Genomic DNA, 18,829 nt, shown 5'->3' on the forward strand with positions numbered 1-18,829 from the left:
ACTGATAAGTTAGAACCTCTGCTTTCCTTCCTCTCCTCCTTTGACCTCTATCGCTCTCCCTCTCCTCCTACCCACAAGGCCGGCAACCAGCTGGATCTTATCTTCACTAGACACTGTTCTACTGCTAACCTCTCTGTCACTCCCCTCCAGCTCTCGGACCACTACTTCATGTCCTACTCCCTCTCCCTCTCCTCTCCCCCTTACTTCCTCCACCTACCCACATGGTTTCTACCCGTAGTCACCTCCGCTCCCTCTCCCCCGCTGATCTTTCCTCTTCCGTTACCTCTGCCCTCCCTGACCCTGAATCCTTCTCTCTCCTATCCCCCGATACTGCTACTGATCTTCTCCTCTCCACCCTTTCCTCCTCTTTGGACAACCTCTGTCCCTTCACCTCCAGGCCTGCACGGCCAACTCCTCCTGCCCCATGGCTGTGGGACTCAGTGCGTACTGATAGACGGAGCCTAAGAGCGGCTGAGCGTAAATGGAGAACAGGCAAACTCCCGGAGGACCTTCTTAACTTCCAATCTCTCCTTTCCACTTTTTCCTCCTCTCTAGCTACTGCTAAAGCGGCTTTTTCCGCTCGAAAATCCTAACCTCTGCTTCCAATCCTAAAAAACTCTTTGAAACTTTCTCTTCACTCCTCCAACCCCCACCCCCTCCTCCTACTTCCTCCCTTCTCCCTGATGATTTCGCCAACTTCTTTGACAAGAAGGTAAACGATATCAGATCCTCCTTCTCTCAGCCCCCCTCTCCCTGTCCACCCTCTCCCTACCCTCTCCAGCTCTTCCCCCTCAGCTCCCCCTTCCCTCTCCACACCCAATCTTACCCTATTTTGCTCCCCTCTCCCCTAACGAGGTCCTTGACCTTGTTACATCTAACCGCCCCACCACCTGCTCCCTTGACCCGATCCCCTCCCCTCTTCTTCAGTCTATTGCCACTGAACTCGTTCCTTTCCTCACCCACCTCATCAACACATCTCTCATCTCGGGATGCTTTCCCTCGGCTTTCAAGACTGCCAGAGTCACCCCCCTTCTGAAAAAAACATCACTTGACCCCTCTGATGTCAAGAACTTCAGACCGGTTTCTCTTCTACCCTTTCTATCCAAAACACTTGAACGCGCTGTCTCTAAACAACTGTCTTCCTACCTCCACCAGAACAACCTCTTGGACCCCCACCAGTCCGGGTTCAAGGTGGGTCACTCGTCAGAGACGGCCCTCCTTGCGGTGACAGAGTCACTTCACGCTGCGAGAGCGAACTCTCTCTCCTCTGTCCTGATTCTCCTGGACCTGTCAGCGGCGTTTGACACGGTGAACCACCAGATCCTCCTCTCCACCCTTGAGGGGATGGGCCTCTCAGGCTCTGCACTCTCCCTGCTTGCATCCTACCTGACAGGCCGATCCTACCAGGTGACATGGAGGGGGGCCGTGTCAGAACCACGCACGCTGACTACGGGGGTTCCACAAGGTTCAGTTCTGGGCCCCCTTCTCTTCTCGCTCTACACAACATCTCTGGGTTCTGTTATTCGCTCGCATGACTTCTCTTACCATTGTTATGCCGATGACACCCAGCTGGTCTTGTCATTTCCCCCGGTGACACCCAAGTGGAGGCACGCATTGCTGCGTGCCTGGCTGACATCTCGAGGTGGATGGCGACACACCACCTGAAGCTCAACCTGGACAAAACCGAGCTACTGTTCCTCCCGGGGAAGGGTTGCCTCCACCGAGACCTGTCCATCACCATTGATGATGCCGTGGTGACGCCAACTCGGACTGTGAGGAATCTGGGTGTGACCCTGGATGACCAACTGTCGCTCTCAGCAAACATTGCATCGGTCACACGCTCCTGCAGATTCCTCCTCTACAACATCAGGAGGATTCGCCCCTTCCTCACTGAGGAGACGGTGCAGGTGCTCTACAGGCTCTGGTCATCTCCCGCCTGGACTACTGCAACTCACTACTTGCTGGAGCCCCGGCGTCGGCCATCAGACCTCTGGAGCTCGTCCAGAAAGCTGCAGCTCGTCTGGTGTTCAATCGCCCCAAGTTCTCCCACACAACTTCCCTTCTCCGTTCTCTACACTGGCTCCCTGTAGGAGCATCCAGTTACAGACTCTGGTGCTAGCCTACAGGGCAGTGAAAGGAACAGCTCCTTCCTATCTCCAGGCCATGGTCAAGCCCTACACCCCCGCCCGACCACATCGCTCTGCTGCCTCGGGCGACTGGTTGCCCCGTCGCTCAGAGGTCCCTGCGGCCGATCCACCCGGTCACAGCTTTTTCTGTCCTGGCCCCTCAGTGGTGGAATGAACTCCCCACTGACGTCAGGACAGCAGAGTCACTGCCCATCTTTAACCTCACCTCTTCATGAAGTACTACCCTGAGCCTTCCTCGTAGCACTTATTGCACTCGTATTAGTTGTTGCACTTACTGTATTCGTATCAGTTCGCTGCACTTATTGAATTTGTATTTGTTTACTGCACTTATCCTGTTCGTAGTAGTTTGTAGCACTTACTATATTCGGATTAGTCTGTTGCAATTATTGTTCTCGTAGTAATTTGCCTCTGCACTATACTTTTGCTCTGGCTTATGCTTTGAGATGCTTGTTTAAGAAAGGAGATGCACTTATGACTTCTGGTGACTAGTAGTTCTTTTGAATACCTATGTTGAATACACTTCCTGTAAGTCGCTTTGGATAAAAGCGTCTGCTAAATGACTGTAATGTAATGTCCTCCTCCTCCTCTTCCTCCTCCTCTTCCTCTTCCTCCTTCTTGTCCTCCTCCTCCTCCTCTCACTCTTACCCCTCTCCTTCTCTGGTTGTCGATCTCTTCAAAGTTCTCCATTGTTCACCAAACAGAACAGAGGCTCGAGGCACTTTTATGCTGCAGTCCTGATTGCAAATTGCTCAACAGACCTGAATGTTTAGAGATTTGAATATTTGTGTGTTGTAGGTTGATGCTTTGAGATTTTACTTGAGAAGTGTGTGCAACAACTGAACATTGTGTGTAGTGTTTTGACAACAAGGTGATGTGTAATTGACATCAGAGTGTAAAGAAGGAAAGTCAGAGTCTAATGCAGATAAGGGAGTGTGAAGTAGTGCCAAATTGGGTCGAGCGATTGGTACATGAAGTGAAGGTTGTGTGAAATTGTGCCGAATTTTCGCTTTTTGTGTGTTAACAACTGAGAAAAACTGTAAAAGACAGATCCTGATCAAAGATAACTCCGAGGTTCTTAACGGTAGTGCTGGATGCCAGAGCAATGCCATCATATGCCTATATCGTTAGATAATTGATTTCGAAGGTGATCTGGGCCTAGAAGAATAACTTCAGTTTTTTCGGAGTTTAACATCAAGAAGTTACAGGTCATCCAGGTTTTTATGTCCGTAAAACATGCTTGGAGTTTAGAGAACTGGTTAGTTTTGTCTGGCTTAATCGATAGATATAACTGGGTATCATCTGCATAACAATTAAAGTTTATTGAGTGTTTTCTGATAATATTCCCTAAAGGAAGCATATATAAGGTGAATAAAATTGGTCCAAGAACAGACCCCTGTGGAACTCCGTGACTGACCCTGGTTTTCATCGAGGTTTCATTGTTTACATATACAAACTGAGATCGGTCTGATAAATACGACTTAAACCAGCTAAGTGTGGTTCCTTTAATGCCTATTAGTGACACATTTGCCCCATTTCACTCTGAGGCGTTGGGTGGTATATTGAACTATAACTAAAATTATTTTCCTTTTGACTGTTTTTTCTCCAGAGCTGGGAAGAAATCTTGTCTAAAGGTAATTTAATATAATCTCATTACATGTTTGGATTGTGAAAGAGGCTTTATGATTAGTTATGAGGAGCGGGATTACATTTCACTAGGGTTGTACCTCGTATGATTTCATGTGACAAATGATTGATTGATGTTCTCACATTTGGTGGATGCTTTATAATTAGTAACAAAAAATGCATGAAAAAATTAATTGAATTGGTTGACAATGTGTTGAAAAACTTAGATTGGAAAATAAAATATACTGAAATATATGCAAAATATGGGTGTCACTTGGACTTGCGATCTCATTATTTCTGGAGTTATAATTGTAGAAAAGTCAGACATTGTGTATCTCCAAATCAGATTACAGTCTGAAACTAATTGACTTCTTACCTGTAGGATCCACTAACTAATATTAATTTCACTTTTTTTGTATTCAACATTTAAAAAAATTTCAGTAAGCATGAAACAATGCATCCAGTTCACACTCAGACCCATAAGACGACCTTTCTGCTTTTATAGAAGATGAAAAAATTAAACATAACGATAGAATATGTAGTAAGAGATAAGAGAGTAAACAAATTAAAGTGGACAAAAGTAAAAATATATGCAAGAAAATATATGTTTTTATTGATCCATTAAGTGTATTATAAACAGCTGGGTCTAGGTGATGATAACATTTGACATAGCAATGATTATGATTAAGACGGAGCATATCAATCAAGATACTTGTTGTAAATCATATTGTGTTGTATATTGTAAATGTCGGGGGCTCAAAGAGAAACAAATCAACTAGGAAGAGACTCAAAGAGACTCACAACTGTTAAAAGAGGCAAAACAACCACAAAGAGACACAAAATGACAACAAAGAGACACAAAATGACAACAAAGAGAATCAAAATGACTACAAAGAGACACAAAATGACTACAAAGAGAATCAAAATGACTACAAACTACAAAGAGAAACAAAATAACTACAAAGAGAATCAAAATGACTACAAAGAGACACAAAATGACAACAAAGAGAATCAAAATGACTACAAAGAGAATCAAAATGACGCAAAAAATCTTTTCACTTTTTTTTAAAGGGTATTGTTTATATTTAGTTTCAGTTTACAATAATTACCCTTTGCAGAACTGGTTGATCAGCCTTTTAGTGTTAATTAATAGAAAACTTTTTGGTGTCCTGTTTGCACAAGCACAGGTTTTTCCTCGCTGAAGAACTTTCACTTTAAAAGCTTTGGACATTTTTAAAGGTGTTTATGTGATAGAAGATACATGCACTCAATATCTTATAACAAAACTAATAAAAAAAAGCTGTATGTAGTCAAATGTAATTAATTCAGAACTGGTATTCTGCATGCTGTCTTAACTTTCAAATGGGAGCAAAGGTTGATATTTGACCTTTGACATTCTGGCCTTGTACATGACCACTGCACTGATCATGCCAACAGCTCCAAGAAGACATCCAGCGATGAATACCAGGTTCAGATTCAGGTGGAGCACTGGAGAAAAGAGAAGCACAACTCTTAATTTGGTCTTGTCCAAAGTAAAAATTAAACCCTCTCTGTTTTCACACCTGGGCTTTCGTTGCTCTCTGCTGATCTCTTTAAGCGCAGGGGACCCTGGGAAACGAAGTGTATTGTAGTCTGATTTCCAGCTTCTCTCTTTCTTCTGCTTCCGTTGATGCATCCCTGTGAACACCTGGTGTTGGGGCTGTCTTTCTCACAGATCATGACTGAACAGCTGATGTACACCTGGATGCAACAGAACACGCTGTTATTATGGATCATTCCTGTTAGGCAGCAACATTTTGAAAAAGAGATGGATTTGTCATGTTTTTTTGCATCATATAGTGATAATTAACTGTCAGGAGAACATATTGGCTAATCTCAGGCATTCAAATGATAATCTTTATGGTTTATGTTGGCACAGAGCTAACAGGATGGAACATTTTGAGCTAAGTCGGTCACATTGAATGTCTATGAGAAGTGGACGTCGTCACTGTGACATCACCCTTTGGTTTGAAGCCTTGAGTTTGTCATTTTGGCCGTCGTCATCTTGTTTTTTGCAACCAGAAGTGACACAAGATACTTTGGTCCTTTAAATTCTCTTCCCAAAATAGGTTGTGACTTTCTGACAATGCTCTCAATGGAACTGTAGTCTTTTTGTTTAAGGTGAGAAACTTCTAACTAAGAAGATGGAAAATGATTAAAGATTTTTTTGGGGGGTAATTTATTTAGTTGATTACTTTGTACTGGGGACATGGTGAAATCGAGCACATGTACCACATACAATGTCAGTAAAGTAGTATTTTTAATATGCATCATTCTGTGTCTGTAATAAAGAAGACCTGAATCTATAATTTAAGCCACTTGTTTAAAGTATTTGAGCCTGAGACACAAAGTCTCCGTCTTGATCGAAAGGCATCAGCTTCACAATGTGAAACAATCTTTTCTCTGAAGCGACAGGTCGTAACAACCAAACAAAATGTGGAACCAAATCTCAAAAGACCTGAGCTCAATTCTCAAAAAAACCATTTAATAAATATATTCTAAATTGTAGAATACAAACGAAAATACTAAAAAGGAAATGTATTTTCTGCCTTCTCCTTTTGAACCTTTTTTTCTTGAAAAATTGCTCATCTTGGAATTCTCCTTTAATCTTTCATCGTAAATAAATCTATTTTCTTTTGTATTCTTCACTTTTTGACGTAAAATATGTTTTGTTTTTATCAATTATTGATGTGATAAGTGTCTCAGGTGTCTCAAGTGTCTTTTGATTGGTTGTTAAGCCCTGTGGCTTCAGTATAAAAATGTGTTATCTTTGTGTATTTGATGCTTGATGAAGCTCCATGACTGAAACATTGTGCCTCGAATAAAGTTGCAGGAATTCAACCTTTTTTTCAAAATGACTGCTTATTCCTTTGGACCTTTCTACCAAGTTAGTGAAACTATTCAGATAAATAAAAGGACAGGCATTTAGAGATTTCACAGAGACATTAGCAGTCCTTTGCTCCAGTCTGCACCTGATCATGCAAGCCGATAAACTTGAAGGCCTCAATGCTGAACTTGAATTGTCTCTGGTGGGAGGGGACATAGATTTCAACAGTCGAGTCCACTTTACATCTAGTCAGAGCAAAACAAAAGCAAAAGCCGCTTTAATTCTGTTTCTTACAATAGATGCTATTGTTGTTCTGTGGGTATTTACATGATGAGGAGAAGAACGATAGGTTATGCAAAATATGAAGTTAGTGAAGCATAAAGTAAAAAGAGATAATCATCTAGTAAAACACAAGAAAGAGAGACATTTCATTTCCATCTATACATCCACTGAATATAAATCAGTCATTTGTCATTCACACTAACAGGTACTTTGGTTACAAGTGTTCCATATAAAAGAAAGCAACAACTCTTTACAACCAATGGTGTAGTTTTTTTGTTTCAACAATAATGACACTTCTAAGCCAAAGTATAAAAATCAGCATTTGATCGTTGGAAATGTCTAAAAACGACATCTAATGTTCTAAATCAGCCCAAATTTTCAATGCTGCTTCTGAGATGGAGTCAGATAGAGGGACCATCCACCGTCCACATGCAAACCTACACCCTTGGTTGCCACTAGGTGGTGTACTCATGCCTACCCATTCTCAATGATGGAGTAGGTTTTTCGGTAGTTTTGGATGTCGTATGGTGAAGCTCTGCAGGACTCCACAAACATCTCAGCGTATTCCATGGAGGAGATGGCTTCTATCTGCATGTAGATCCTGCTCTTGAGTTCACACTCCAGAGGGTATGAATCTGGATTATATGGGGATATGTATTTTCTGTTAGGATAGAACTCAAACTGGTATTTGAACCTGCCGAAGCCTTTCTCCACCACTTCAACGTCCTTCCTGTGTGCTCTGAAGCTCAGAGTCACGTTTCCACGTTTGGGGTACAGACAGTTGATTTTCACCTCCAGCAGACATTTCCTGGTGATCACGTCGATTGAGTTGGGAACCATTGAGATTCTATTCTTGAAAATAAGATTTTCGTCGGTTTCCTGCAGAGTTAAAGGTTACATATTCAGGCCTCGAACTGCTAATGAAAAGCAACACCAATAACGGAGAGAAGAGCACAGCGGTTAATGACATAATCACTCTGCGTTACCTCGAGCTCTGTGCCACAACTGTTGAGGGGGATGACGGCGTAGAAGTGAGTGCTGTTGGAGCGGATGCTGCAGGCGGTGTTGGGGTCTTGGTTGATCTGCAAATGATCCACTCGGACTCCAGGGTACGAAGATTTCTCAACCCCTACTGTCATTGTGGAATCATCGCAGATCACGTTGGCTTTAACTAGAGAAAGAGACATATATCTTCATGCCATTTAAAAAAATACTCATTATGCTAAAAACTCCATTCAGCAATATTTTCATGCAAAAAAATGCTTAATGTAGTATTAACAGTAATAATATTATATGTATAAAAAATACATTCATAAATTTATTTAGTATGTATTTAACAGGCATCTTTAAAAACAGATATTACAACGTGCTTTAATAGACATCTTCAAATAACAATATAACACAGAAAGCCAAACAGTAAGGCCAGATAAAAGCAAGACAAATTTAATTATAGAAAGATACAAATAAAAGAATGAAAGCCATAAAAGATGATAAAAGCATAAAAAGAAAAGATCAAAAATATAGTAGCAAGTGACAATTCCAGGGTTCAAGACAACTCAGACTGTTAGAAGTTGAAAGCTGCAAAGGATCAAGACAGTTGACAGTTTCCTACACTTGCATTAAAGAAAACAGGTTTTATGACAATTGGGCAGATGCTCCTTCATTTACGACCAAATCTGTGTCGGGCCACGCTTTCTTTCAGCAACCCCCGTTACCCCCTATTGGTCAATTTAGAAAACATTATGGGAACATGTTTCAACAGCCTAATTAAAGATATAATTTAAGATATTCACAGACTTTTATTAATTCATGGCCAAATTTGCAACAAGACCTATGTACATGTTTGGAACTGGTGGCGCCTCCTATGGAAAGATTTCAAAAATATTTTTTTCACATGTGGTTCAAAAGTAACTCACATGTGGTTCAAAAGTATGATGATGATTTATAGTCACATTTGTGGCCTAGTTTTTTTTTTTCATTTGGAGCGCCCCTTGGTGGTCTATTTCAATAACACTTTCAGTTTATGGTTCAGGCTCATATGTGGACATATCCTGCAAGTTTGGTGATTGGGCAACAGAGTCCAGGACAGTCTGACAGGAGTGATTAAATAGGATTTTGGATTGAAGGCAGTTAAAGAAGCAGCAGTGAAATGCTCAGAAAACTTGCTAGCAGACAGCAGTAGTATGTATAGAAATAAAAAAAAATCATAAAAAGATATAATATTTAATTCTATATTGATATATGTCACATGCTTATTTGTCAGTTGTAACTAGGGAACATAAGTAAGTATTTGTTTATTACCAGGAGAACCATGACAGAGCCAAAACACCAGCAATGCAGCCAATACTGGGCACTTAAACATATCTGTGAAGAGGTTGATGCTTCCCTAAGCTGGGTTCACTTAAATAGTAATCCGCTGCAGGTGATCGATGTGGACCACACAGATGTCTTCGGTTCCAATGCCTTTATTTCACCTCCACACCCACATTCCCTCTGCACAACTGACTGGTGAACAGGTGCTTCTGTATAAAATCAACATAGTATACAAAAGTAACTGTTAGAAATACATGAATGTATATAATAATAATAACTTATATATATATATATATATATACATGTATGTAATGAGTGGATCTATGATGCAGCTGTTCGGTACATTAATAGTAACACCGCAAATTTAACTAAGGAAGTATACACAAAGCATATGACAAAGTAACACACTGCTAATTATAATACAGGTAAAGGTGCAAGATACGAGATTGGGTGCATTTCGATTGTCTCTTAACAGCTCTAAACATGACCAAGGGTGATCCGGCGGCTAACAGCTAACGGTGCTAATGGTGCTAACAGTGCTAACAGTGCTAACAGTGCAAACTAAGGCAAACAATAAACAACTAGTTTTAGGCAATCAAAATGTTACAATTAACTTATAAGAAGTTAAAACACACTGTGAAAGGGATACAGTTGTAACTCCCAGACCTGAAAAACGCTGTTAGTGGCCTGTCAATCACAGTAAGCCCCGCCCTAAAGCATCCCCTGCTTTATGGTCTGTTTGACTCTAAATGGAGCATCATTTACTAAATGAACATCATGCTGTATTGAAGAAGACTTGAAACTAGAGATTGAGAACATAAACTGAAAAAAATGGAGATACAAGGTTTCCTCCAAAACTGGCCGACAGCAGCAACAGACAATTCTGAAGTTGAAACGACCCGGCAACTCTTTAGCAGCAGGTTTATGTCCATCATGAAGTCAGCACTCCCCTTTGCTGGTCGATAAATTATGTACAAGGTTATTATTCCAATGGTTACTATGGTTACTGCTGAGTTATATAAACTCTTCATGCCTAATTATGTAATGAGCGGCCCTTAAAATGCGGCTGTTAGTAACACTGCATATTAAACTTAACTATATGTATACTGAAAGTATACGACGAAGTTACACACTACTAACTGTAATGCAGTTAAACACACAGTCCTCGCTGCACAAATTAACAGCAAAATGATCCGTTGATAATCATAAAGACATCATAACAGCAACATTACACTTTTCACTACAGTTTTAAATGTCTACAGAATATTTCATATATAATATTTTTCTCTCAACTCAGTATTTCTGTTTCAAATTAAAAGCCCTCGAGTTTCTGTCGACAGTTTACTTTAATTTGTTCACAGAATGCTTTTCATTTATTTAATTATTGAGGGACGTAAAGGCGAACTCAATGCAGTAAAATAAGGATCTCTCACTTACTTGCTCTAGAAGCACTCCACAGCAGATGACAGTTCGAATCGATCTGTGATGTTCATAATGAGAGTTTGCAGATGTGTGGACAGCTGCAGACAAAAGAGAGGGAACCTGGGCGTTGTTTGATTGCCCAAAAGTCTGTGTGAAGAGAAACAGTTCAGATGGGGAGAGAGAAAGTAGGGGAGTAGGCAAAGTTTTTCTTTTTTTTTTTATTCAAAGAGTAGGAGTTTTTATCCTGTTCCTCAAGACAGCGAGGGGAGGAAGCTGTGTGTACAGAATATTAAAGTTACTCAACCTGGAAGGGAACAACCTGTGGTGAAGGCTTTTCAAAAAATAGGTTTAGATTTATTTGGATTTTATTTTTTAAATATGTCATCACAAGAGAAACCCACCCAGAGGATAGCATGTGAAAATGTAATTAAACAATTATTTCCGACACGGTCCTTAATGTTCACCAATAAATAATGAAATAAAAACAACATAATAATAGGTAACAGTATAGTTCATTCATCATGATACACTGAGCTCCTCTCTCCTCTTCTCTCCCTCCTTCTTTATGTATTAATCTCCTATTTATGCACATTACTGATTTTGCTTCTTCCCCGGAGTCCTTGTGCTTTCTCGCCTCGCAGGTTCCCAGGAATCGGGGTTATATTTGGACTGTCATCGTGCCACCTGCTGAGGCCCTGCTGACACCCACTACTACTACCACTATCATTATTAGTCACATTACTATTATTATTCCCTGTACTATTTCTCTGATTGGCTTTGCTTCTACCCTGGAGTCTTTGTGCTTTCTCGCTTAGCAGGTTTCCATAAATCGTGGCTGTACCTGGACTGTGGTCGTGCCTCCTTCTATGGCACCGCTGACACCAACTGCTACTACCATTATTATTATTAGTCACATTACTATTACTATTACCTGTACCATTGTGCTTATTAGCTTTGCTTCCACCCTGAAGCCCTTTTGCTCTCTCGACTCGCAGGTTTCCACAAACTGTTGTGGTCCCTGGACCATAGTCGTGCCTCCTGCTGTGACCCGGCTGACACCCACTGCTACTTCAATTATTATCATTAGTCACATTACTATTACTATTCCCTATATCATTATTTTAATTCTACTACAGTCATTGCTGCTTTTATAAGTATTCTTAATGTTTCCTTTGTTACTCTGCTTACTACTGTGATTATATGAATAATTTATGTCATATACATTGAATGTGTCGTATCTCTGTTATGCTGTTCATTCTGTACACATGACATCTATTGCATTCTGTCCATCCTGGGAGAAGGATCCCTCCTCTGTCGTTCTCCCAGAGGTTTCTTCCTTTTTTCTCCCTGTTAAAGGTTCTTTTTAGGGGAGTTTTTCCTGTGCTGATGTGAGAGTTCCGGGACAGAGGATGTCTCTGTGGTGTAGTGGAGAGCAAGGTAGTTCTCCAATCAGAGGGTCGGTGGTTCGATACCCGGTTTCAGCAGTCGATGTGTCCTTGGGCAAGACACTTAACCCCTGGACTGGATGTGAATGAATGTTAGTTAGAGTCTGATGGTGGCACCCAGTCATCAGTGTGTGAATGGGTGAATGATATGTAATATACTACTGATTGTAAGTCGCTTTGGATAAGATAAGATAATCCTTTATTAGTCCCGCAGCGGGGAAATTTGCAGGCTTACAGCAGCGTAGAGTAAAGTGCACACAAGAGACATAGTAAAGAAAGACAAGATAAAAATAAAAAATAAAAAATAAAAAAAAACAAGTATTATAAATAAGCAATAAAAACAGTAGAAAAACAACAATAACTGAAATATAATATTTACAGACAGAAAAAAATATTTTAACTATTATTGCACAGTGTAATGTATTGCACAGGTTTTTATTGTCATGTTTTTATTGTCATGTGTCATGTGGTCTGCTGGGAGCAGAGCTGGTTGTGCAGCCTGACAGCAGCAGGAAGGAAGGACCTGCAGTACCTCTCCTTCACCACCGGGGGTGAATGAAGGACCTGCAGTACCTCTCCTTCACACACCGGGGGTGAAGCAGCCGGTGGCTGAAGGAGCTGCACAGAGTTGCCAGGGTGTCCTGCATGGGGTGGGAGGTGTTGTCCATCAGGGATGACAGCTTGGCATCATCCTCCTGTCTCCCACCACCTCCACCGTATCCAGTGGACACCCCAGCACACTGCTGGCCTTCCTGACAAGCTTTTTCAGTCTCTTCTTGTCTGCTGCTGAGATGCTGCTGCTCCAGCAGACCACTGCATAAAAGATGGCTGATGCCACCACAGAGTTGAAAAAGGTCCTCAGGAGTGCTCCCTGCACTCCAAAGGACCTCAGTCTCCTCAGCAGATACAGTCTGCTCTGACCCTTTTTATAGTGAATTTGTATGATTAGTCCAGTCCAGTTTATTGTTCAAGTGAACACCCAGGTACTTATAAGATTTCACAATCTCAATGTCCTGTCCCTGGATGTTCACTGGTTCCGGAGGACAGTGTTTACCCCGGCGGAAGTCCACCACCAGCTCTTTGGTTTTACCAGAGTTGATCTGGAGGCGGTTCCGCCGGCACCATCCTGTGAAGTCCTGGTTCAGTTCTTTGTATTCCCTCTCGTCGCCGGCGGAGATGAGGCCGACGATTGCAGAGTCGTCAGAGAACTTTTGCAGGTGGCAGGTAGCAGAGTTGTATGTGAAGTCTGATGTGTAGATGGAGAAGAGGAATGGAGCCAGAATGGTTCCTTGTGGGGCCCCCGTGCTGCAGGACACCCGATCTGACTCACGCTCCCTTATCCTCACATACTGTGGACGGTTGGTGAGGTAGTCCAGGATCCATGCAGTGAGGTGGTGGTCCACCCCGGTCTGCTCCAGCTTGTCCCTCAGAAGCAAAGGCTGGATGGTGTTGAAGGCACTGGAGAAGTCGAAGAACATGACTCTCACAGTGCTTCCAGCCTTTTCCAGGTGAGAAAGGCATCTTTGTAGCAGGTAGATGACAGCGTCATCCACCCCGATGCCAGATTGGTAGGCGAACTGAAGTGGGTCCAAAGATGAGATCACCAGGGGGCGGAGGTGCACAATGACCGGCCGCTCCAGGGTCTTCATCAGGTGGGATGTTAATGCCAAAGGGGGCCATGGCTGCGGGCTGAAACTCCGGGCACGGAGGTGAAAAGTGCAAAAAAACTGCAGGTAGACTATCTCGCTGCCATAGTGCACAAATGTTTACAAAAATTAAATAAGTAAAAGAAAGTAACAGAAAGTAACAAAAAAAAACACAATTTAAAGGAAAAAGCTCACAGGTGAGCAGGAGCTGCTGTAAGAGGCAGCCACTCGCGCGGCGCATCCACAGTGAATAAAAGGATAAAAGCGTCTGCTAAATGACTGTAATGTAATGTAATGTAAATTACAACTCATTTGAAAGCCTTGTTCTTAGTCTTTCAAACCCGAGCGGGAAAGCATTAAAGTCAATTTTATTTGTTATAGTGTATCGTGCACCAGGTGCGTATTCTGAATTCCTATCTGAATTCTCAGAGTTTTTATCTAGTTTAGTCCTTAAGACAGATAAAGTTATTATTGTAGGGGATTTTAATATTCATGTGGATGTGTATAATGATAGCCTTAGTACTGCGTTTGGTTCATTACTAGATTCTATTGGCTTCTGTCAGTGTGTACATAAACCGACTCACTCTTTTAACCATACCCTCGACCTTGTTCTGGTTTATGGTATTGAAGTAGAAAATGTAATTGTCTCTCAACAGAACTCTCTTTTATCGGACCATTTTCTAATAACCTTTGAATTTGTTCTACCAGAGTGTACGCCATTAGGCAAAATTTTCTACACTAGATGTCTATCTGATAATGCTGTAGCTAAATTTAAAGAAGCGATTTCTTCAGGGTTTTATTCAGTACCATTGCTCAATATAACAGAGGACTCCTACGCTAGCTTTAGTCTGTCTCAGATTGACCATCTTGTTGATAGTGCTGCATGCTCACTGCGAATGACACTGGACTCTATAGCTCCTCTAAAAAAGAAGCTAATCAAAGAAAGGAGGTTTGCTCCATGGTATAATCCTCAAACCCGCGATTTAAAGCAAATATCGCGAAAACTTGAAAGGATATGGCGTTCCACCAATGTGGATGAAGCGCGGTTAGTCTGGCGAGACAGTCTTAAAATATATAAGAAGGCCCTCCGTAATGCTAGAGCAGCCTATTATTCAGCATTAATAGAGAAAAATAAGAACAACCCTAGGGTTCTCTTCAGCACTGTAGCCAGGCTGACAGAGAGTCACAGCTCTGTTGAGCCGTGTATTCCTATAAACCTCAGTAGTAGTGACTTCATGAACTTCTTTAATGATAAGATTCTAACTATTAGAGAAAAAATTTATAATCTACTGCCCTCAACCAGTACCGATCGATCCATAGCTGTAGAACCTGAAATATATTTAGATGGCTTTTCTCCCATCGACCTTCAACAATTGACTTTAACTATTTCTAAGTCTAAACCTTCCACCTGTCTCTTAGACCCGATTCCGACTAGGCTGCTTAAGGAAGTTTTACCTTTAATTAGCAACTCCTTATCAGAAATTATCAATCTGTCTTTACTGACGGGCCATGTACCACAGGCCTTCAAACTAGCTGTAATTAAACCTCTTCTTAAGAAACCTACTCTAGATCCAGAGGTGTTGGCTAACTATAGACCTATATCTAACCTTCCGTTCCTCTCAAAGATCCTTGAGAAAGCAGTAGCAAATCAGCTCTGTGACTTTATGCATAACAATAGTTTATTTGAGGATTTTCAGTCAGGATTTAGAGTGAATCATAACACAGAGACGGCACTGGTGAAAATTACCAATGACCTTCTAATAGCTTCAGACAAAGGACTTGTCTCTGTACTTGTATTGCTAGACCTTAGTGCTGCATTTGATACCATTGATCACCAAATCCTATTACAGAGATTGGAGCATCTTATAGGCATTAAAGGAACCGCACTTAGCTGGTTTAAGTTGTATTTATCAGACCGATCTCAGTTTGTATATGTAAACAATGAAAGCTCGATGAAAACCAGGGTTAGTCACGGAGTTCCACAGGGGTCTGTTCTTGGACCTATTTTATTTACCTTATATATGCTTCCCTTGGGGAATATTATCAGAAAACACTCAGTAAACTTTCATTGTTATGCAGATGATACCCAGTTATATCTATCAATTAAGCCAGACGAAACTAACCAGTTCTCTAAACTTCAAGCATGTCTTACGGACATAAAAACCTGGATGACCTGTAACTTTTTAATGTTAAACTCTGAAAAAACAGAAGTTATCCTACTAGGCCCAGAGCCTTCAGTTATCAGGCTCCTCTTCTGTGGAACCAGGTTCCAGTTTCAGTCCGGGGGCAGACACACTCACCACTTTCAAGAGCAGGCTTAAGACCTTCCTTTTTGATAGCGCTTATAGTTAGGGCTGGTTCAGGTTCGCCTTGGTCCAGCCCCTAGATATGCTGCTATATGCCTAGACAGCCGGGGGACTACCTAGGATACGCTGAGCTCCTCTCTCCTCTTCTCTCCCTCCTTCTTTATGTATTAATCTCCTATTTATGCACATTACTGATTTTGCTTCTTCCCCGGAGTTCTTGTGCTTTCTCGCCTCGCAGGTTCCCAGGAATCGGGGTTATATTTGGACTGTCATCGTGCCACCTACTGAGGCCCTGCTGACACCCACTACTACTACCACTATCATTATTAGTCACATTACTATTATTATTGCCTGTACTATTACGCTTATTGACTTGCTTGTACCCTGGAGTCTTTGTGCTGCTTCTCGCTTCGCAGGCTTCTATAAATCGTGGCTGTACCTGGACCGTGGATGTGCATCCTGCTACGGCCCTGCTGACACCGACTGCTACCACCATTATTATTATTACTAGTCACATTACTATTACTATTACCTGTACCATTTAGCATTTTAGCTTTACTTCCACCCTGAAGCCCTTTTGCTTTCTCGTTCTGCAGGTTTCCATGAATCGTTGTGGTACTTGGACCGTAGTCGTGCCTCCTGCTGTGAGCCGACTGACACCCACTGCTACTTCCATTATTATTATTAGTCACATTACTATCCCTATTTCCATGGCTATAATTCTACTGTAATAATTGCTGCTGTTATTATAAGTAGTCTTATTATATGAATCATTTATGTCATATACATTGAATGTGTTGTATCTAAGAACTGTTATGCTGCTCATTCTGTACACATGACACCTATTGCATTCTGTCCATCCTGGAGAAGGATCCCTCCTCTGTCGTTCTCCCAGAGGTTTCTTCCTTTTTTCTCCCTGTTAAAGGGGTTTTTAGGGGAGTTTTTCCTGTGCCGATGTGAGGGAAGGACAGAGGATGTCGCATGTGTACAGATTGTAAAGCCCTCTGAGGCAAATTTGTACTTTGTGATTCTGGGTTATACAAAATAAACTGAATTGAATTGAATTGAATCAGAAAGAAAAGAAAAAACAGTCTTATGTACGAAATGCATGAATAAAAAAAAAACAGCTCTTACGAAACTAATCTTTCAGCAGGCTCCATTTGATTTTTCAAACTGTACTCTTCTACACCATCTGTGCAACAAAACTCTGAAGACCCTGTCCTGCTTGGAACAGACATACTTGGAAGTGACATAATCACATTCTTCTTTATCTTGAGAAGTCTCATTCTTCCTCATCTCCAGATGACACACTCTATTAATCAAAGACTACCAAAGCCGACACCAGATGTGCAGGTGGTGACAGCTGGCTTGGACCAAAACAGACTAACGGACAATCACAATCTTCCATCGCCAGAAGTCACATGCTTCCTTATCTACAGAAGTTATATCTGCCTCATCTAAGAAGTCATATTCTCCATCATTTCCAGAAGTCATATTCTTCTTTTTCGCCGCAAGTTACATACTTACGCATCTCCAGAAGTCCCATTCTTCATCATCTACACAAGTTACATTATTCCTCATCTCCAGAAGTCTCATTCTTCATCATCGACACAAGTTACATTATTCCTCATCTCCAGAGGTTTCATTCTTCCTCATCTCCAGAACTCTCATTCTTCATCATCGACACAAGTTACATTATTCCTCATCTCCAGAAGTTTCATTCTTCCTCATCGCCAGAAGTCTCATTCTTCATCATCTACACAAGTTACATTATTCCTCATCTCCAGAGGTTTCATTCTTCTTCATCTCCAGAAGTCTCATTCTTCCTCATCTACACAAGCTACATTATTCCTCATCTACACAAGTAACATTATTCCTCATCTCCAGAAGTTACATACTTACTCATCTCCAGATGTCCCATTCTTCATCATCTACACAAATTACATTATTCCTCATCTCCAAAAGTCTCATTCTTCATCATCTACAGAAGTTACATTTTTCATTATCTAAATAATAATAATAATTGATTGTACTTGTATAGCACTTATCTAGTCTTCCGACCACTCAAAGCGCTTTGACATTACTAATCAATCACCCATTCACACCCATTCATACGGATGACAGGGGCTACCATGCAAGGTGCCACCTGCACATCAGGATATATCCCTCATTTTCAGAAGTCATATTCTTATCATCTCTAGAAGTCACATTCTTCTTATCTTCAGAAGTGACATTCTCCCTCAACTTACATTCTTCCTCATTAGGGAAGTCACACATTCTCATTGCCCAAAGTCACATTGTTCCTCATATAAAACCTCACATTGTTCCTCAACTCCAAATCTGACATTGTTCATCACCGGAAGAAGTCTTGTTCTTCCTCATTTCCAAAAGTTCTATTCTTCCCAATCTTCAGAAGTTGCAGAACATGTTTCAAGCTGTGAAGCTTAATTAACTGGAGAGAGCTGGGTTTCAACATGCGTACACAGATGAGTATAATTGCTGGAAGATTCTATTTATGATTTTATTCTTCAGAGTGTAAATTATGATGGCTACACACTGAGTGCTTGTTGTTTTCTGTCCTTAACAGTTAACTCAGATATAACTGGATAATTTTAAAATTAACCTCACGTATCTTGTATCTCATAGTTTTACTTTTTCTATAGGGCTAGCAAATCAAATACTTTGTTTTCCTTAGGGTTTTATGACTATATAAGAACCGTACTGTAGATGATAATAAAGTAAAGCAACTACATTTTGATTTTGGGGCACTTCACATTCA

At 41.2% G+C, this 18,829-nt stretch overlaps 1 protein-coding gene across 1 annotated transcript; it reads right to left on the reverse strand.

The window, feature by feature from the left end:
* Positions 1-4,944: 4,944 nt before the first annotated feature.
* Positions 4,945-10,755, reverse strand: LOC129108977 (ZP domain-containing protein-like). The gene is made up of 7 exons (XM_054620871.1): positions 10,669-10,755; positions 9,220-9,440; positions 7,905-8,089; positions 7,397-7,797; positions 6,782-6,881; positions 5,333-5,510; positions 4,945-5,258 (listed from the first exon to the last, which is right to left on the reverse strand). The coding sequence occupies exons 2-7, from the start codon at positions 9,278-9,280 to the stop codon at positions 5,122-5,124; spliced, it is 1,062 nt and encodes a 353-aa protein (XP_054476846.1). The 5' UTR covers positions 9,281-9,440; positions 10,669-10,755; the 3' UTR covers positions 4,945-5,121.
* Positions 10,756-18,829: the final 8,074 nt, after the last annotated feature.

This window comes from Anoplopoma fimbria, chromosome 2 (genome assembly GCF_027596085.1).
Source record: "Anoplopoma fimbria isolate UVic2021 breed Golden Eagle Sablefish chromosome 2, Afim_UVic_2022, whole genome shotgun sequence".
NCBI lineage: Eukaryota > Metazoa > Chordata > Actinopteri > Perciformes > Anoplopomatidae > Anoplopoma > Anoplopoma fimbria.

Bases quoted from the DNA above. Each gene is read 5' to 3' on its own strand.
- LOC129108977 (XM_054620871.1), bottom strand. From the start codon at position 9,280: ATGTTTAAGTGCCCAGTATTGGCTGCATTGCTGGTGTTTTGGCTCTGT. The intron at 8,090-9,219 runs GTAATAAACAAA...CTCTTTCTCTAG, and splicing joins GCTCTGTCATGGTTCTCCTG to TTAAAGCCAACGTGATCTGC. The intron at 5,511-6,781 runs GTGCAGACTGGA...TGTTGCATCCAG, and splicing joins TTATCGGCTTGCATGATCAG to GTGTACATCAGCTGTTCAGT.